A 19948-nucleotide genomic window follows, 5' to 3' on the forward strand; every position below is an offset into this window, starting at 1 on the left:
ATGACTCTCTCCATTATCTTCTTCCCTCTCTCCTGCCTCTTCTTCCTCTCCCTCATGACTCTCTCCATTATCTTCTTCCTCTCACCTGCCTCTTCTTCCTCTCCCTCATGACTCTCTCCATTATCTTCTTCCCTCTCTCCTGCCTCACATGGATGGATGAACTCAGCTGAAATAAAATGTTGCCCCACCAAGTATTGACAGATTGATTACAGCTACTGCATTAAAAACATTTGTAAAGTTTGTTTTTCCTCTGGGCGTGTCCCATTTCCGCTGTGTCAGCTGAACTGTCATCACTGTGCTGCAGGCTAATGGCTGATGGAGCTACAGTTAGTGGGAGGAAGATGCTCTATAACCTGGATCTTAGCTGAAGCAGCACTGAATTTGTCTGTTTGTTTTTTGTTTGTTTTTTTTAGATCTGGCGAGTGCTGAGAAGAAAAGGCTCGAGGAAAAACAAAGAATGGCCCGGAAAAATCGTTCCAAATCCACAGACGAGTGGAAAACGAGGTCAGTCGCTGAGAAATGTAACGTCTTTTCTCTCTGTCCGTCGTGTTTCTGTCTCTGCTGATCGACTCCCTGTTGTCTTGTGTCACTGCCGAACATTTCCCTTTAATAACCCTGAGAAGGAATCCTGCGCCCGGCCCAAGGTTCGACTCTCAGCTGGTTTGCTGTGGTGTGATTTTCTGCACTACACTGCCTCCCTCAGGACAAAGAGTGCAACTGCATGTGGTTTCATTAAAAATGATAGGGGGGGATTTCTTTTTTCTTTTTTTTTTTTAATTTGCGTGTAATGCGTTTGTGTGTTTGTGATTGGGTGAACTGAATATTAATGTGTCCGTGTTCCTTCAGGTGGTTCCAGCAAGGCCCCAATCCTCACAACAAAGCTCAGGACTGGCTCTCCGTGAAAGGCTACTGGGACAGGAAGTACACTCAGCTGCCTGACATCTACTAACAAGTGGAAACACACACACACAATCTTCCTCGCGTATGTGGAGAAAATATAAAAAGCTGTGAGTGAACCCAAATCAAATATAATGAACAATAAAGCACAAACAAAACAAAAATACTCTTCTTTGCTTATTCATTATGGTGTTTGGCCACTTGAGTAAGGTGTCGGCATGTCCTGGAAAAACTAGAATGTATTTTATTTAGAAATGTTTCTTGTTCCGTAGATGTTTTAAGTGTTTAAACCTCAGTTGTACTGTGTATAGTCGATCCTCGTTGAGAGGAAGCAGCAGCTCTAGGAGCTCTACGTTAAAGGTGCAGCACGTCATGTTTTAGAATTTCAAAATGCCAAAAAAGAAAAAGAAAAATTCTTGATTTCAGCAATTTAATGTGTGTGCATGCTGCGCTGCAGCTGCTGCAGTTAGCATGTAAACAGTTTGTTCCTTTTGCAGTTCCTTCTTCAACCTGCAGGACAGACTAACGGGCTCAGTGCTGCCACCTGGTGCACACAAGTGGCATGCATTAAACGTGACACGCTACACCTTTAACGTGGCTTTTCCTCGAAACTCTGTCATCCAAATGGAGATTTGAACTGAAAGTCTTTAAAACATTATTGGAAATCAGCTGCAGTTGTGGCACGGTGGAGTAGTGGGTTGCACTGTCACCCTCTATTGTTTGAATCCGCCTGTTAAGAGTTTGCATGTTCACCGTCTGTGTTTTTCTGGTGCTGTGGTTTGTTTTTACGACCCAAAAACATACATGTTAAAAAAATAGTTTTGTTTTTTTAAATGCTTATTTTGTTTGTGTTTATTTTAGGGAGTTTGGGGTTTTATTTTTGTAGCCTTTTCCAACTTTATTTTGAAAGGCTTCTCTGTATTTTTTTTTTAGGAATGTTAGAGATTATACTATCAGAAGTTAGGAACCACTGATTTAATGCATCTTTTGTTGCCACATTTCGGTTTCATCTTTTTCAGTTTCGTGTATTTTAAAGGTGGTGACAGTGGAAACACAGCAATCCCAACACACCTTAGTATAAATGCTGTTTCTTTAAAGTTCTAACTTGCAGTTCATCTTACAAGATTAAATGTGAGTTTTACATTAAGTTAAAAATGATCAAATATTTAAGGTTACAATCCTAGAAATAAACTTTTTCCGAGTTTTGCCGACTTTAGGACGTGTTTGAAGTCGTTTCCTTCCCAAACAAATGACAAAAACTTAATGTGAGAGTAATGAGGACTATGGCAGTAGAACTGTGGTTTGGACCAACAAAATGATGATTCTGCATTTATATGATATAGACATAAACAGGAAGTCGACCTGGTTCTGCCCTCGTAGATCTGTGTGTATGTGAATGTGTGTGTGCCTCGATCTGGGTACCTGTGATTTTGTTAGAGCTTTGCGCTTTAATCTTTCACAATAAATGCACGTGTTTAACTATGCAAGTCGACTCCTGAACACTTTCCCCCCCCCGGTAGCTGCTCTATGTAAACAGTTCTTTTTTTTCCTGTTGTCACTCTTTTGGGTATTAAAATTTCTATTGTTGCTAAATAAAAGCTTAATGTGAACTAAACTTCTTTGTCTGGTTTTATTTTAAGAAACAGGAACCAACCGTGCACTCACATTTTTTTTTTTTTTTTTTTTTAATGGTGTCACAATATCCACTTGCAGTTCTCACTTATTTCAAAAGACAAAGTTTAAAAGAATTTCTTGCAGCCTCGGTGCTGCTATGTAGGATTTCAATATAGTTGGGGTAAAAAATAACTTTAAAAAGCTCAAACGCTTTGCTTTAAACATCTCAGAATAGCTTAAATGCAAATGTTTTGGCCTTTCCAATTTCTTGACCTGAACACATTCAAAAATTCAAAATGTCTTTTTCCTTTAGATTTTCATGATATAATCCAACCGAACTGAATAAAATCTTACAGGTACAACCCACAAACGTATATTAATGTTTTTGTGAATTCCGCTCACCGTCACTGGACACCACATGGACTGAAGCCTTGCACGTCTACTTCCTCTATATCCTCAAAAAGCTGGTAGGACGCCAAGTCTAATCCTCAAGTATGTGCAGGAGACCGACGGAATGTCAACACTGGAGCAGATAAAGGAGCACAGGACAGGAATCTTCCAAAAACAAACATATTGTGTTTGGGCTCTTTCTACAGTAATGTTGATTTCTTTTTTTATTTCTGCCCAAAGAGGTTCATAAAGTCCGATTTAATCAGAGCTACACTATTGATTAACCACACGTGTTCTCAGAAGAGAAGTCCCATCAACATGGTTCGACTTTAATTGCACCAGCAGACTGGTAGTCGTGGATTTACCGCTAAAAGAGAGAAAAATACAGTTTCAATGAAACAAGGCAGTGTGTATGTAGGCCACGCAGAGGTGGAACAATGTTCGCACGTTTAATAAAACTTGCATTGAAGATGTATTTACACCAATGAAAACAAAGCTAAAAAAAACAAAAAGAAAAAAAAACACACAGACGAGTGAGGAAACGTTGATCCTCGGCAAGAGCAGCACACCTGAACAACTTCTGTCAACAGGAAGTCACAACAGGAGGCCAATACAGCAGCGAAATCACTCGTGTGTAAAAACAGTGTGTGTGTGTGTGTGTGTGTGTGTGTGTGTGCGCTTGGATTTGTGCAACACTGATTTCTCTGTGCTTAAACAAATGTGTGCTAAGATCTGTACATACCAACAAGACCTTGTAAACGGTCTGTTTTTATCAATGGATTCTGCTACCTTCTAAAGGCAACAGATGAGTGTGCGTTCGGGAGGTTTTTGCCCTCAGTATAAACTTGCAGGCTCACCCGTGTCAAGTGTGCTTCTATACAGGCGCTGTAATGTTTTGTAAATCACCGCTGAGCACTGCTACAGACCTACTCAGGGATTTTAATCCAACGAGCTCCAACGTGAGACAAGAAATCTAGTCGCCAGTCTGAACTGAGGGCAAAGAAAAACCCAGACGGAAAAGTCCAGCCACCTGCCCGAGGTCCCTGAAGGTACGTGCGCACGCCTGATGCGATGTAATGCACGAACGTTCAACAAACACACCGACTGATTTTACATGCACAGAAACAAACACACGAGTCATCCTGCTTCTATGTTCGCCTCGGAGACGAACAAAATGTAAACTATCAAAAACACCGACTCATGCTCTGAAAATGGCTGAAACGTCTTGTGACGGTCGTCCCGCTCAGGTTTTTTTTAACTGTTGGCTCAAAACATATTTAAAAAAGAAAAGAAAACAACAACAAATCGACACAGACGGGTGTTTGTTTGGTTCCTTTTCCTCCGTCAGGGTTGAGCTGCGGCTCGCATGGGAGCGAGAGCCGAGTGGATTCGAACGTGGAGCCGGTTCTCAAAGTCGTAGCCGGCAAAGTCCTCCTGCACAACAACAATCGAGAGAAGACAAGACGTTTCACGACAAGTATCAGAAGTCTGGCGGCTTATTCGTTGTTGCTAAGAGACGAGAGTCCCGCTCCCGCAGGAGTCGGTGCGTCTGTTCAGCCACGCAGAGATTTGGGCTCCAGACGCTGTCGGGCCACAAAACCCCCCAAAAAAAATCAATGGCGCAGCGGCAAAAAGGTTCAATCAGCTTTGTTCATATTCAGAGAAATTTGAACTCACGACTATTTTGTTTTTGGATCCGATTATGTGGATTTATTTAATCTTTTGTGTTTTTTGTTTTTTTTAGGAATTTACTCTTCTAAGAACTAAATGACACGACGGTCTCCATCTTGGGCCTCGTTCACACGACAACGTTTGGAGCGAAAACGCTGAAGAGTTTCATGTTCTGAAAACGATGTCCGTTTACACAGCCATGGGGGAAAAAAATGCAGAAAACGATGTAAGCAAACGGGCCCGTGACCATATATTTCTACTGGTATTGTTCTGTTTTATTGTGTGGATGTACTCTTTTCTTTATAAAACGTCCACTTGCTGCTGTAACGATGCAAATCTCTCCACTGAGCGACACCCTGTGACTCCAGGGGGAGTCGAGGAGGTGTTAACGGGAGAAACCCGATACCGGAGCGCTGGTGATCGACCGACCGACCGACCGACCGACCGACCGACCGACCGACCGACCGACCGACCGACCGACCGACCGCTTCTCGATGAGACTCTCGTTAAAGAGAATCGACGACGGAGGAAAGAAGAAGTGGCGTACCTTCGCCTGAAGCATCAGCATCCGGCCGTTCCCTGCAGACTGGAGACAAAACAAACAGCACAATGAAACCGATTCTCTTCGCGGGCTGAAACTTTGCGTCACACAAAGAAGCGCGGCGGGGTTGGAGTCACCTCGGGGGAGCCGAGCAGCACGCAGCCCAGCTCGTAGTACGAGTACGGCTGCACGTACGAGTTGGTGAGCCGGCCCACCGCGTCTCCCGCAGCCAGCTGGAAGTACTGCTCAGCACCGGGGGAGAAAGCAGGGAGAGAGAAAATCCTCCACAAAACGTTTCTAGACTCACTTTGGTTCTCTCTCTTCAGGGTTTCTGACCCGTTTCTGTACCCGGACCAACTTCGGATCCGTTTCTACTCTTATTTAATGGTTCATTTATCGATTTGTATTTGATCAAAGTGAAATCAGTGAAATCTGGTAGAATGCGGCGCCGCGGGCGGCGAGTACCTGAACGGCTTCTTCGGTATTTTGGAGACTTTTGTTGACGGCGCCCAGCAGCAGGTTTTTCAGGCCGACACACGAGGCGTCCTCGATCTGCTGCAGGACTGAAAACAAAAACAAATAATAAATGAAACCCGCCAGCTTTTAAAGCTTTTAGCTTTGGATCAGCATGTTGGGGACGTACGGCTCACCAGCCCAAACACCCGATCCCCCGGAGGGTTCGGGTTCGGGTTAGTCTGCAGGATTTCTCCTGGACAGACGCATCAGGAATACTCTTGAATTACATTTTATGAGACCTGACATGAGACCAAGCTTTGGAGATGAACAGGACAGTGACAGTAACAGCGGTATTGAAGGAAATAGACTGAACTAAAGGAGGTTAACCGCAGTGATTTAAGGGAAGTTTGTCTGTCAAGTAGTTTAAGAAATGTCCAGCATCGTGACTACGTCTGGTAATTTCCCCCGATATGGTCATTTCCTCTAAAACTAACTGCTATAATTTAATAACTTACTACTAAACACATCACTTTTCTCTGAAAATGACAGTTTTTACAAGAATCCTGGTGGAGTTCAGGATCCGTTATCACAGTATCAGTGTGTCAGAATGACTAAAATGGAATAAATGATCTGCACGGTGCAGTTATGATATCTGGCCAATCACATGCAGCCCTGCTGTTGTACTGCCCGGCTATCGAACGTGTGAAAACACAAACAACAGGGTCTAAATTAGGGGGCAAAAGAAAGAGCGCCGTTTGTGAAAAACTGGCTAAAACTGAACAAAATGAAACGGAATGAAAAATTAGATTTTCCATAAATGGCCTTAATCCATTTAATTCAGTGGCGTTTGAAAGGCCGTCTTACGAAGGGTTAACTGGCTTGCTTTGTTTCCACCGTTTGGTACCTTGTGTCATGGCCTGCAGCTTGGCGGTGGAGCAGTTGGGTAAAGCTTTCCACAGATAAAGAATCTCAATCACGGAGAGGATGCAGAGTTCCTGGGTCAGACAGGGACTCCTCAGCTTCTCAGCCTGATCCAAACAACACAAAAACAAAAAAAAACAATTATTCTTTTATCTGACCGCTTGACAGAACGCCTGCAGGCTCCAAACTCACCCTCTTCACAGAAAACACCTCGATCTGATTATTCCTCCGCTTAAAAAGTCTTTGAACGTCCTTGAAGACGACGACCGCTCCGTGGAGATCGCCCGTGGCTCCCAGACAAGCTGCACCACGGCGCGTTAGATTGACCAGGACAGGATTCAGAACATCGGCCACAAACCACAGAGAAACAAGAAACTTTTACAGTAAAACAGCCAAGAACAAAAACCCAAAATCAAAGTGTAAGAAAACCGATTCCAGGAAGAAGTGAGCTGAAGTTGCATCAGGTGGCGGGAGGAAGCCGCCCTCTTACAAACGTCCTCTCATGAAGGATTATGTGTTTTTTACACCTGCGTCGTCCCTGCCGTCATTACCTCCGGTTAAATAGGCGTAGTAGCACTGAGACCAGCGGGATTCGGCCTTCAGCCGCTGGAACGCCCTGTAGGCTTCTCCATAGTTCAGCTCGATCATGCTGCACCAGCCTGAAACATTCAACAGTCGCACGTGACGATGCATGCCGCCGCCGCCGCCGCCGTCTAAAATGTGGGCGGGGAGGAAGAAGCTGTACCGATCTCGTAGAGACACACGTGCTGGATCTCCCTCTGGTCGGAGGCCAGCTCCAAGGCTTCGCTGAAGGACGTCAAGGCACTGCTGATCTGGCACTGGAGAGGAAACTTGAGTTACAGCGACAGTCACGAGGCGACAGACAGACAGACAGACAGACAGACAGCAGGGTCTGTTCTCCGCGGGACTTTACCTCCAGGCGCTGGACTCTGCCTTTGAAGAACATGAAGAGGGAGGAGTTTGGGTAGGTGGCCTCCCTCTGCTGGAGGATGGATTTGGCTTCCATCAGGCCTGCTTGTGTGTCGGCGCCGTCCAGGGCGAAGAAGGGCTGCACGACGGTGTGATACCACAGGAGGGCCAGGCTGGAAGAGAAAACACAGACCGTAAATACTGAGGCAGGAGGCCAGCAAGTTACAGTTACATCACGAAGTGAACAACTTACTGAACACTCAGTGGCGAACCAACAAACCAACAAACCAACAAACCGGCGAGAAATTCATCTAAATTTCTTCTATGCACAATCTATCACACATTAAACTGATTTCAAATCAAAGAGATCCTAAAAATCACCGTGACGTGAACCAGCGAGGCAAAAACCAAACGTCTCTTGTAATACCACTGTTTACCACAAGATGGTGCAGAGAGCCGCTCTCCCTCTAGTAATGCATTCAGTACAAGTAAAGAAGAAGCAGCTGATTTTAATGTAACGGAAGTTCAAAGCTTTTAGCAACAACTTAAACATTAAAAAAAGGGGGGGGACTCACTACTGCCGCCCAGTGGACAAAAGTGGCATTACTCAGGACTTGCATACTGTACCTTTAAGAAAGAAAACTGTTTACAGTAGTTCACAGTCGAACTGAAGAGGATTTTATGTGTTATATTCCACTGTTTTCCATCTTTCCTTGACACACTGAGCTTTCTTTGCGACTCTTTTTGCTTCAGACTCCAAGAACAGAGAGACAAACATACTCACTCACGTAGCTAGGGGGGCCTTCATGTCCTTACTTTCGCTGGCGTACGTCAACGCCGACAGGCCCTGCAGACGGTCTCCGGGGAAGCCCAGCAGGTTGACGATCTTCAGCAGGTGCGGCGGCACCATGGAGATACAGAGGTGAAACAGGCCGTAGCCGAAGCTGACCGAGCCTTTCAGGCGGTCCAGGGCCTCGGGGCAGACGCCGTCGGGCCTCTGGGACGGGCTCGGCCCGGGCGAGGAGAAGCGGCTGCGGTCGGGGGCTGAGGACGAGGACGAGGACGGGGCGGGCTGCTCGGAGGCCCTCCTCCTGGAGCCGTCCTGCAGATGTGTGATGTCGTTGTAGCATTTGTTGTACATCTTCCAGGCTTTCCGGAGGATCCAGCCTCCCTTGATGTATGCTGTCAGGGGAGTAAGGCGCAGGTCAGTGATCAGGGTTACCTCTGCAGGGCTTAAACATGAGAATTCTTTTTAATATACTTAGTTGGATCAGAAGTACTTGGTCTTTCTGTCTTTTACTGCTGGTAGATTTGGGAAACTATTCATATTAATGCATTTTCTAAAATAAATCACATCTGTCACAAAGGACCATGAACAGTGACACCTAGTGGTCCCAGGTAGTATGGCACCAGTGTGTTCCCATGTATAAGGCTCTTCTTATTCCTCAGTTGCATGACCAGTGAAACCAGTGAAAAATCTTTGACTTATACTCCAGAATGTACGCGACTTTTGATTCATAATTCGTGCAGCACCACAAGCATAATCACTCTTACAATTCCATTTTTTAAAACCGGCAGGTTTCCGGGTAAAGCCGGAAGTCGGACTCACAGTGCGAGTAAATTATGAGATTGATCCAATTAAACGAATTTATAAGATAGAAAAGTGATCCCCATGGAAAAGTGGGGTCACAATTCAATATGACACCAGCACAACATTCCGTTTACTTTATTTGGTACTCATGTAAATGGGACAATCTGATTCTACAATAAGAACAGAAAACAGAAAAGCAACCATATAAACACGACTAGAGGTCATCAGACTACAGGAGCCTCCAGCTTGTGGCATTTGGTCGGTAAAATTGGATTGGCTCTGCAAACGTTGGTGGAAATTAGGGGCCAGGAGAGAAAAAAATACATAAACTCATTAATGTACACTGAAGTATTCTGAGAGTGGCAAATCAGTTGAACGCTAAAAACACAAGTTTTTAAAGCGTTTCTTCACCTGACAGCTCTTGTTTGATGAACGAAAGCACTGCGAGGTAAACCTGGCAGTCTGCGATGATGATCTGCCTCTGGAGTCGGTCCACGGCGGCGACCCCTGACCTCTGCGAGTCCATCTGCCCACACAAACGGACGCTTCACAGAGAGAAGAGGAGCCGGAGCGGCTAACGAGCCAGAAGCTCTTCTACAGAAAACATTCCACTGAATCAAGTGTTGTTGTTTGGTTGTTTTTTTTTTTGGGGGGGGGGGGGGGGCACTCACACTGCGTTTGAGCTTGTTCTTGATGGTTTCAATGACTCCTGTGTTTTCGCTCTCACACAGCCTCTCTGTGGCCTTCAGGTCCTCGAAGGCCATCTGCATTTTCTCCTCTTCAAACGTCATCATGGCGTTCTGGGGAAAAAAGAAATGTAGATATAATGAGCACATTATTTATGAAGACATTTACAAGTGAGCCACATTTTCTGGGGGGGGGGGGGGGAGAAGAAAAACTATGCATTCAAATCTCCTGTCATCAGAGTATGAAGAGGAAGAAAAAAAATTCTGTTTCATAATTTCTATCAGAACCTTTAATGACGCCTTTAAAAGCTGCTTCATAGTTATGGTTTGTTCTGATCTCCCCTGAGATAAAGCCAGCATGCATGTGGTCCCTGAACTGAACTGACTAAAGATGTCCACTCCGTCCTTATTTGAGCTGCAGAGTCACATGCAGACTATTTAAAAATAAGAAAACAGTGCAGGATTCCCAGTCTGCTCGGGCCTGGAGACCTTGAAGCAAACCATAATCTAATATTGGCCAATAACATCACCATTTTGAACACTTTAAATGTAATGAGGCGAACAATAATTACACGATTGGCTGTTTTTATGAAATTACCTGCATTTCTTGGAAACAAAAGATTGTTTTGCTGTTATAGCGGATGACATAGTAATGCTTTAAAACTATTTTACCACATTATTAGTAAGTTCTTATGTTATTGGCTTTGTTATATTTGAAGTTGTCAAAGTTATGAGTGAATATTATATTACTGCTTGCTACATGTCTTTATATTTGAATTTCCTGCTGCATAATCCACAGTAGTGATGCGGTTATACGACTTTTCATGGTTTATTAATCATTTGTGTCCAATAAATCTATGCTTGATTTGAGAAAAGACGCTCCATACTCCAAACTTTCGGTCAGATGACAAACAAAAAGTAGAATGTCGATTGTTTTGTCTCCGTAAAATGTTATCGGGAGATTTCTCTGCATGCAGGAGCTCCGTGATTTTGGCTCACATGTTGCGTAAGCTTGTTTGTTGTTTTCCCCCTTAAGATAAATCAGATTATAACCCGTGGATCTGACACAGCCGCTCGCAGAGCTGAAGGTGAGAGGAAGCAGGCAGACAGCACAAAGTGGCTTAATCGGTATATATATATGACTTTTCAAAAAGATTCTGTTACAAAGCTCTAATAAGAAAGGGTTAACGTGTGACTTGTGCCGAGTTATAGAAGTTTAAATAGAAGCAATATGTATTTCTGGGATAGCTCGGGGACATGTGGACCACGCGTTTAATCACTGACTGCTGGCTGTGGTCTGAATGAACTCATGGAGCGTATTTACGATTCAAACAGGAACTTTTTATAGAAAAACCTGATTTGCTTTGTATCATTAAGCTTGAATGAATCTATTAGGACTTATTTGACCGAGGGAAGGCAATAAACACAATAATTAAACTTGAGCAAGACGATCGATCCAAACTTTCATACAAGAGATGAAGCGAGTTTGTCACATGTTTTTATTTCCCCATGAGAAAAAAAAAAAGGGGGGAAATTCCTTCAGACTAATAATGAAACTAAAAGTCACAGATACAGGATCCTTTGCTTGGCCACTCACCAGAAAACTTACGAAACTGGCCCCGAAGCTCATCAGAGGACTGTGGTTTCTGAGAATGGAGAAGAAGGGAAGTCAAATCGCTCTATAAACCAGAGACAAACATGAAAGTAGGGAAGCTATGCGAAGCCTGTTTGACCCGTAAAAGAACAAGTCGAGGCACAAAGTGACACTCGAACAAAAGCCGCCGGATTTCGAGGAAATGCAGTGACTTCACCAAGGTAGGTTATTCCCAGCATTCACCGCTGAGCTGAACCTCCCCCTGCAAAGCTAAACATCCATTTGTCCTGTAGGAGGTAGAAGAAAGAAGATTCACTGCCTTGTGTCTGAATCAGCCAAACGCCCTGCAAAGCTGAAAATATCCACCTCGGAGTAAATAACCAGAAACATTAGACAGTATAAGCTCCTGAGAGAGGAAAGAACTCCATCAGGAGCCGGTTCCGAGGTGGAGAACGTCCAACTATTAGGGTTAAGACATAAAATAACAGAGCAGAAATGATCAAATATACCAATATTTAACAACTCAGTTATTTATTATCCTCGTACAGTCGCCAAAAACGATTATTTAAGATCGTCTCGTACAGTTGTGAACAGCGTGAAGGCTTAAACGACCCGGACGGCCAAGAATCGTGCAGTTTGTGACAACCTTTAGTGTTTCCAGCCATATCCTATGAGGAAGGGTCTTTCTTTGGGATGAGGCTGACAGAATTTGGACTTTCTTTCAAAGAAAAAGCTGGCGACTAACCACGGACACACTTCCTCCCTCCTCTACACGACTTCACACTTTCCGTCTCCGGCTTCCTTCTGACTGACAGGTCAAAACAGGATGACACCCAGAGCTGTGTACAATTAGCGTGAGAGGTGACATTTAGGCGGCTCTCCGGGGGTCAGGACACGCCGGGTGGGGTTGCCCTTCCCTACCTACAGACGAACCCTTTATGATTTAATCCACCGGTACGACGAGAGCGCAGCATGACGGGCGGACGTAAAGAAGAAATCCTGCAACTCCTGAAGTGGGGAGCCAGTGAAGGTTTAAGGACTTCTGTCAGTTTCCTTAACGCCAGACTGAACCAAGGTGAATAGAAACATATCTTTGACACAGTGGAGGTAGTGTTGTTATCTTATTCCCAAGAAAATCTGATAGTAGTAACCGCCCATCACAGTAAATGTAGACACGACTCTGTGAGCTGCTGGGCTAATATTGATGCCTGTCTTCCTGCTGTGTCGCCTCCTTGATTGCCTCCCTGGGATTAAATATAGCTTTCCTGAGTCTAATTGCTTCGTACCCTCAGTCTCTACATAGAAATATTAGCACCACATAGTGGACTTGTACAAATATGGGCATCCCAACTTTCTCTTTCATATTTTAATCATCCATTTTTCAATGTGTCAATTACTTTCTTGAGGGATTTGTTTGTTGGTGGTCTTAAATTTGTTGAAAAAAAATAAATAAAAGGTGAGACATACAACCCACAATAGGAGGGTGAGAGTTAAAGCAAGCATACAATAAATTATTAAGAGACATACAGGCTATTAACATGAAGAAATTTAAATTAAAAAACGGTAATGAAGATTAGGAAGCTGTAAAGAGAAATACGGTTCAGATCTGTAAAATACCTGAAAATGATTAGTCAACAACTTTAAAAAGTAGGTCGTTTGTCATTTGAGAATAAAAAAATCCTTGGATAGTGTGAAGAATTACATTTAGGAGCTGGTTTTCCAGGGCAGCAGTAGTGAGGTACAGTTATGAAGTCCTGAATGAAAGTGAAGTGGAGCCAGAGACAAAGGTGGGAAAGGAAAAACACACTTACAGTACAAGAAACACACCTATAGTACAAGAAACACACCTGCAGGACAGCAAAATACACATAGTACAAGAAGACGCACTTACAGAACAGCAAACAGACCTGCAGGACAAGAAAAACTAGTTGCTCACATTGTGCAGGGTTGTTATCATCATCATCATCATCATCATCATCATCATCACAACCAGACACTCAAACCAGGTACCGTCTCATGTGAAGGTTTGTTCTGTTCAAAGCACACACACACACACACACACACACACACACACACACACACACACACACACACACACACACACACACACACACACACACACACACACACACACACACACACACACACACACACACACACACACACACACACACACCTGTGGGCTCTGAACAGCTCGTCGCTCTCCTTGAAGCCGTTGTTCAGCAGCATGTTGATTCCTTTCAGCGCGAGCTCCGCGTCGTTTATCCGCTCCGTCTTCTCCTCTTTTTCTTCATCCTCCTCCTCCTCCTGCTGCTGCCGCCGGTCCACGCCGCCCGGGGCTGGCTCGGTCGGGTCCGCCATTAGGATACCCGACACCGGAGGTGTGGAGCTGAAGGCGGCCGGGAGGGAGGGGACGGACGTTTGGACTGTCTGCTCGGGGTAGTCGCGGTATGGACGTTCTCAGCCGGTGGAGCAGTTGTCAGCATACGAATTCATTTCCGTGTTACTAAATAAAGAGGATGTTAAGTGAGAAAGGGCCACATCACTGACTGCCAGTGGCCCGGGAGTGCTATCTGTCCGCCGGCCCGGTGTTTGTGTGTCGCTGTTCCGCCTTCCTCCAGAGGTCCAGGAAGCGTGCTGCATTCAGGAACACCGGGAATTCTCACTACAACACACTCACGACGTCTGGGCCGCAGTTTGTTAATCACCACGAAAATCTCTTAACACATCAGAACATTTCCTCCCAGAACATTCAAGCTTGCGTTCCAGTTTATTTTGTGGCGCCTCACTGAATCTATACGGGAGTTGATTTTATGTTCAAACGATATGAAGCTTGAAAGGAACGGAAAAAAACGTAAGAATTTGAAGGCATCACGAGACTGGGCGTGGTCATTCAAATTCTTAACTCACTCGTTCCCACAATCAAAACAAATTTAAATACATTTCATTGTAATTTAATGTAATTTAAGCTTTAATTAGCTTTTTTCCAAAGCTGCATAGGAACACAATTATAACACATGTATACAATTTTCCTTAGAATGAGCAATAAATATGTTATTTATTCAGAAAACTAAGATAAGATAATCTGTACAAACTTGTCTCACTAGAATCTCAAGAAAATCCTGTTTAAACACTTTTTAAATTAGATTTTGTATCTTTGAGTTGCAAAGAAGTAAACCACTATAGTTTTGGAAAATCATTTCTAAAGTACCACGATAGTTATCTGAAAAACGTCTTACTGTGTTCATAATTCATAGATAACAATTGCAATGATTCAAAATTACTAATGGTAAATGTAAGACAATGGTAATACTTTCAATGCATTAAATTATTATCATTAACAATAATAATAACTTTAAAATCCCATGATTATAACAGAAATATATATATACATCCAAATCACTCATTTTATGTTTTGTAATTGGTGTCACATTGTGGTGGAATATAAGAACTCCTCTATTCCATGGTACTTTTTCCAACCATTAAAAAACAGAAATGATCTCAATAACCCAGTGAGAGGAAAAACATTAACCTTTACTTAAGCCGCGTTATACTGCAGGATCCTGATGTGTAGACACGGTTTAACAAAATGTTTCTTTAACTCGCTGGAAAAATGATCATGAAGGCATCAGCATGATCCATTTATTCATGGTGCTATCAATTTCCGTTGTCATACTCATACATTTTTTAAGGAAATTTTAGAATGTAAAAGTCATTTTTTAATCACAAATAAAAATAAAAAAAAAACTCTTTCAGCCTATTTTTGTTACTGAGAAGTCTTTATAAAGAACAGTGTTCAGACAGATTATAAAACAGTGAACAAATCAGTCACAACACAGGAATGAATGTATATAAGTGTCCAATTTAAAAGGTTTTTTTTTGTTTGTTTTTTGTCTCACAACCATATATAACACGTTTGACAGGAGTGTACAAAGCAGGAAAGTAAACAGGTGGCTGGCAATATTTAGATACCTTTAGTTTTTTTTTTTGTTTGTTTTTTTTTCAATCGCTATGGTCCCAAATGTAGCCGCCCCACAACTGTGTGATTTCTGCTTTTGGCAGTTTTGCTGGTTATTCAAACAAACAGACCCAGATCCCAGTTACATGCTGTTTTCTGGAACACAGAATTAAAAAAAAAATAATAATAATTAATCTTCATTCTCATGCAAAAGGAATGCAAAATGGAAAATGAAACAGTGGTTCAATGTGGGGGAACTTCTGGCACGTGGATAGAAACATAAAAAAAAAAAAGAGCTCGACGACCCCTGAAATGTCAGTAAACTGTGGGTGTAAACATAATTACTGTGATATGACCTTTCGGCTCCAAGAGACAGAGGAAAAAAAACAAACAACTAATTATCAGCAGCACCCTGATAAAGATCATTAGCTTGTGTAAAGTGCTGGATTGTCCATCACGCAGCCCCGACGGGCCTCGGGCAGGATGCATTCGATTGTTATATCGACACTTCAAACTCCACTACGGCTTCAAGAAACGGTGACATGATACATGACTTTATCATAAAATAAATACAAACACATTTAACCGAGCATGAGCTGCTGTTCATATCTCTGATCTTCACATACACACACACACACTCAAACACACACACTCTTGCAGACAAACACATTCTCTGTCTCGGTAACAGATTGCACATGGTGGACGTGGTCCCTGGGTTTTTGATGGCCGACGGCGGCGGCGGCGGCGGCGTCTCGGCTCAGCCCGGACACTCCTTGAGGTTGACCCCACCGAACACGCCCGACGGCCGGTCGAAGGTCACGGGCTCGCCGTTGATCTTCATGTCCTGGATGCAGCCGACAAACGAGGACGTGACAGGAAGCATCTTCTGCATCTGCGTCTCTGCGGCAGAAAGGTTCAGGCGGTCGACAGGCTGATCGACTAACATGAGTGACGACAAGTGCAAACAGGAGCGTTGCCAGGAAGGGGCATTTGTTTGTATGAAAAAAACAAACCCCTACAAAATAGACTTATAACACAAGAAGTGAGCTGATTAATACTCACCAGGAATGCCCCCCACATACAGAGGGTCTTTGGTCAGTGTCGTCATGGAAGCTGGAGGTCCGATCTTATAATTATCCGATGTGTCCACATACAGCTGTATGACATTTTTCCTCTTGATCACTAGAAGACATGTGAATAAAAAGCATTCAAATACATGTGTGTTTGTGTGTTCCATGTGTCTTTACAGCCTCAATGACATTTTTACCTGAGATCTTGTGGAACAGTCCGTCACAGAGAGACGCTTTTGGCTTCACTGACACCATGAACTCTCCTTTTCCATTGTTCACTTGTGCCACCACCTGAGGAATGAAAGTTCAAACGGTGTTTCTTTAATAAGAAAGGAGTTTAACTCGGTGCTACAGCAGAGACGCTGTGAGGAAGATGAGACGGTCTCGAATTCACTAGAACCAGAAAATTGGGATTTTAACTCATTTGCACACGACAGAAGTGTCTTTTTGTCTTCCTCCTAACGCCGGACTTAGAACTACAGGTGGTCTCACCTCTCCTCTGAGCATGAACACACTGAGATAATGACCCACGGAGGGTCCAGACTGAGTCCTGCCAGCATCACCAACATGAAGCAGAAGTCCAGTTTGACTTCGAGGTCGAATATTAGACAGCAGCTCAAAGGAGGAGCCCACCACGAAGGAGTCGTCTGAAACACGCACAAAAACAGACATCAGCACGGAAAATAAATATCAAATAAAAACATTTCTACCTGGCTGAAAATGGACAAAATAGGAAGAAAAATCACTCAGAAAATATTGGAAATGTCAAACTAAAATGGCGGAAGTTGCTTGTGCAGCATTTTTTATTTTATTTTTTTTTTTTGAGGAAAAGAAAAATGGATGAACAAAAGAAAAAATGGAAAATGAGGGAAAACATTCGGCTAAAAGATCCAGGAGAGGAATTATCTGGAAAAATATTGTTCGATTTTTCATAACTCCAAAAATAAGGACAGAAGTGGTGTCGGCACCACAGCCATGTTGGAGATTGTGCGGACACGTTGATGCAGATCACACACACATATTCTGGTCCTGTCACAAATTACAGGTGTATTGGGAACAAATATGGCAGAGTTTACAAAAAGTAATAGGATATCAGTCCCCCAAAACTTGTAAGATGCTGTATTTGGGAAACATAACTCATAATGTGATACAAAGAGAAGACGTATATCTGTTTTAGATATTACTAACAGCAAGCAAGAAAGTGACTACCAGATTGTGGTACAAAGTGGAGCCGCCGACCTGGGAGCGGTGGTTCCGTGTTGTTGAGGAAATATTTGTAATGGAGAGACTCACTCACAAACTAAGATTACAGGAGTCTCAATTTGAAGAAAAGTGGGAAAAATGGACTGACTTCAGGAGGACAGAGGAGGACACCGCCACCACTGGACAATAGAGACTTTGGTTGATGAAAGATGGATAGATTTTGTATATTTGTTTTGCCCTGACACTGTAACTGTGAAAACTGAAAAAATTTCAATAAAAATTAAGTTTAAAAAAAGAAAAAAAAGAAAAAAAGAAAAAGATCCAGGAGAGCAAAACCTGGCCTCAGCGTTTGGAAACACAGAGCGGCAATAAACAGCTAAAAAGCCTAAAATAGCCAAGATGCATAAAATGAATAAAGTGACTACTAAAGCTAAAAGTATCATAAAATATATCTAAATTGTACCTGTGACACTTTTTTGTTTTGAGGCTCCACATGAATTCTATTTGGGAGGAAATCCTGAAAACTGGTCAAAGCACTCCGTTCTGTCCTCACACGCGTGGACAAAACCGGAAGTGTCCACGGGGTCAATTTATTAAACTGTGAGGGGGAATTACAGTTGGGGGAACTTTTGGGTTCGGCAGCTGAATTCAGAGCGGTCCTGTACCAAATACATGTAAGTGAACACACCGTCTTGATTAGACTGTCATTTTAAACTGTATTTATTCCTTCAGTCATTTCTAAATGTAAGACAACAGACGGCCATAATTACATATCAGACTCATTTTAACAGGTCACCGTCTGATAAAGAACTGAAACCTAATTAATTTCCTACAAAGTGTCCTTGAAACGATTATCCAGTTTACTGCTAATTATGCAGGAAATTAGGCCTCCGCTCCTTAATTAACACATTTGAATTTAATTAATAGTGTACCCGGGAGAGTGTGTGTGTGTGTGTGTGTGTGTGTGTGTGTGTGTGTGTGTGTGTGTGTGTGTGTGTGTGTGTGTGTGTGTGTGTGTGTGTGTGATGCATTGTTACCATGAGTAATATTTGACAGGTTTATTTGGTGTTTACTTTGTTTTTCCATTGTGTGTCAAACTGAACTCCAGGTATAAAGTCCAGGTAATTTACTGGGTCGTTCCTCCTATTTTGAGCACAAATAAAGTCATCCTGCACAAAAATTAAAAGTCAATTTATCTTTGTTTCTTTACATTTCCATTGATATTTGTAATACTCCCATTTTTAATTAGGTTTCTTTCCATGTATTTATTTTCTCCATGTAATTTGGTTTAAACGTCAATTTCATATTTTTCTTTGTCATTTCAATATTATATCTTCATATTTTATTTGCTTTAAACTCTTGTTAGTTTTACTTTGCCTTTGCAAGATATTTCCTTCTAATATTCAATGTTTTGCCATTTCTTTTACCTTTCAAATCCCATTTTACTATTCTAAATTTACATGATCTGCTTTTTAGATTAATTGGGGTTTTAACAGGTTTACCTTCCCTTTTATCATTTTTACGTAACAGCCAATATTTTTGATAAGATGCGACCCGTTTTACATTTGTTTCTTTATACTTTACGTGCTTTTTTGTTGGTCATTTTTATGACGTATCCTGATGTTTCACATTCAGTTTCATTTGGTTTTAACATCAATTTTAAATTTCTTTGGTCACTTTTTATAAGGCCTCTTTCTATTTTATGTGTTTTAAATGAGGTTTCATCTGTAATTTTATCATCGTAAACTGTAATCCTATCATCATAATCTTGGATTCCTTGTTTCCTTACCGGCTGTGTCTTATTGTCGCCCTCTTACTCATGTGTGAAGCCCTTTATCGTATTACCCTGCTTGAAAGTTGCTGAGTAAGGACTTTTTTTTTTAAGGCCCCAAACATCCGCCTGTGTTCAGGCTCTTTCCTGACTCGTCTTCACCGTTCTGCCCGACTGTGGGGGTTACACAGGACACATGCGACGCGCTCACTGATGTTGATATGCGTTCCGTTCCCTGAGAAGTAGGCCCCTCTCTGGGTGGGGCCCTCGAAGCAGGGACCGGCTCCCTGGTTGCTGCTCGGACTCATCATCGGCGTCCCGTTCATCTTGAAGTTGCGCACACACCCGGACACACTTTGCTTCGGCAGCGACTTCGACTGAAAGTAAGAAGATCGTTTTGTTTTGTTTTGTTTTTTTAATTTATTGATTGAGAGTGAAAATGTGGGCGTGTGTTTGTGGTGATCTCACCTTCAGCTCCTTGTGGAGGGATTCTGGAGCGCTGCCCACGTAAACAGGCGAGACAAACTGCTGCATGGACGACAACTCCACACTCGACATCTGACCGTCCTGAGCTCTGATCCCGTCTACCACCAGCCGGAATTTCTTCTTCTCCAAGCTGAACATCACCTGCAGACCAGACATTGACCAGGTACGT

At 42.8% G+C, this 19948-nt stretch overlaps 3 protein-coding genes across 3 annotated transcripts in view; 1 reads left to right on the forward strand and 2 right to left on the reverse strand.

Annotated features, from left to right (window-relative positions):
• LOC308114884 (oxysterol-binding protein-related protein 1-like) overlaps nt 1-2510 on the forward strand; it is a 29393-nt gene extending 26883 nt beyond the window's left edge. The window contains exons 27-28 of the mRNA XM_080472127.1: nt 414-504; nt 847-2510. Coding sequence (XP_080328253.1) covers nt 414-504; nt 847-949 — 194 coding nt within the window. The 3' untranslated portion in view covers nt 950-2510. The remainder of the gene's footprint in view (nt 1-413; nt 505-846) is intronic.
• Nucleotides 2511-3209: 699 nt separating this feature from the next.
• LOC308116683 (tetratricopeptide repeat protein 39C-like) lies at nt 3210-13889 on the reverse strand. Its single transcript, XM_080474987.1, has 14 exons — nt 13468-13889; nt 11295-11343; nt 9683-9811; nt 9423-9537; nt 8209-8602; nt 7425-7593; nt 7236-7329; nt 7042-7149; nt 6683-6792; nt 6474-6597; nt 5579-5676; nt 5251-5355; nt 5120-5158; nt 3210-4335 (listed from the first exon to the last, which is right to left on the reverse strand). The coding sequence occupies exons 1-14, from the start codon at nt 13650-13652 to the stop codon at nt 4246-4248; spliced, it is 1809 nt and encodes a 602-aa protein (XP_080331113.1). The 5' UTR covers nt 13653-13889; the 3' UTR covers nt 3210-4245.
• Nucleotides 13890-15059: 1170 nt separating this feature from the next.
• Nucleotides 15060-19948, reverse strand: part of LOC308124528 (laminin subunit alpha-3-like) — an 80284-nt gene continuing 75395 nt past the window's right edge. Inside the window, exons 72-77 of the mRNA XM_080487580.1 lie at nt 19762-19920; nt 19505-19670; nt 16812-16966; nt 16517-16610; nt 16312-16431; nt 15060-16149 (exon numbers count right to left, since the gene is read on the reverse strand). Of these exons, the coding sequence (XP_080343706.1) occupies nt 16007-16149; nt 16312-16431; nt 16517-16610; nt 16812-16966; nt 19505-19670; nt 19762-19920 (837 nt within the window). The 3' untranslated portion in view covers nt 15060-16006. The remainder of the gene's footprint in view (nt 16150-16311; nt 16432-16516; nt 16611-16811; nt 16967-19504; nt 19671-19761; nt 19921-19948) is intronic.

This window comes from Lipophrys pholis (genome assembly GCF_963383615.2).
Source record: "Lipophrys pholis genome assembly, chromosome: 1".
In the NCBI taxonomy this organism is placed as follows: Eukaryota; Metazoa; Chordata; class Actinopteri; order Blenniiformes; family Blenniidae; genus Lipophrys; species Lipophrys pholis.

What these genes read in the sequence shown, in the direction of transcription:
- LOC308116683 (XM_080474987.1), bottom strand. Translation starts at nt 13,652, where the DNA reads ATGGCGGACCCGACCGAGCCAGCCCCGGGCGGCGTGGACCGGCGGCAG. An exon ending in GAGCTGTTCAGAGCCCACAG is followed by an intron (nt 11,344 to 13,467) that starts GTGTGTGTGTGT and finishes CTCCATTCTCAG; the next exon opens with AAACCACAGTCCTCTGATGA. An exon ending in CATCAAACAAGAGCTGTCAG is followed by an intron (nt 8,603 to 9,422) that starts GTGAAGAAACGC and finishes CTCCCCTGACAG; the next exon opens with CATACATCAAGGGAGGCTGG.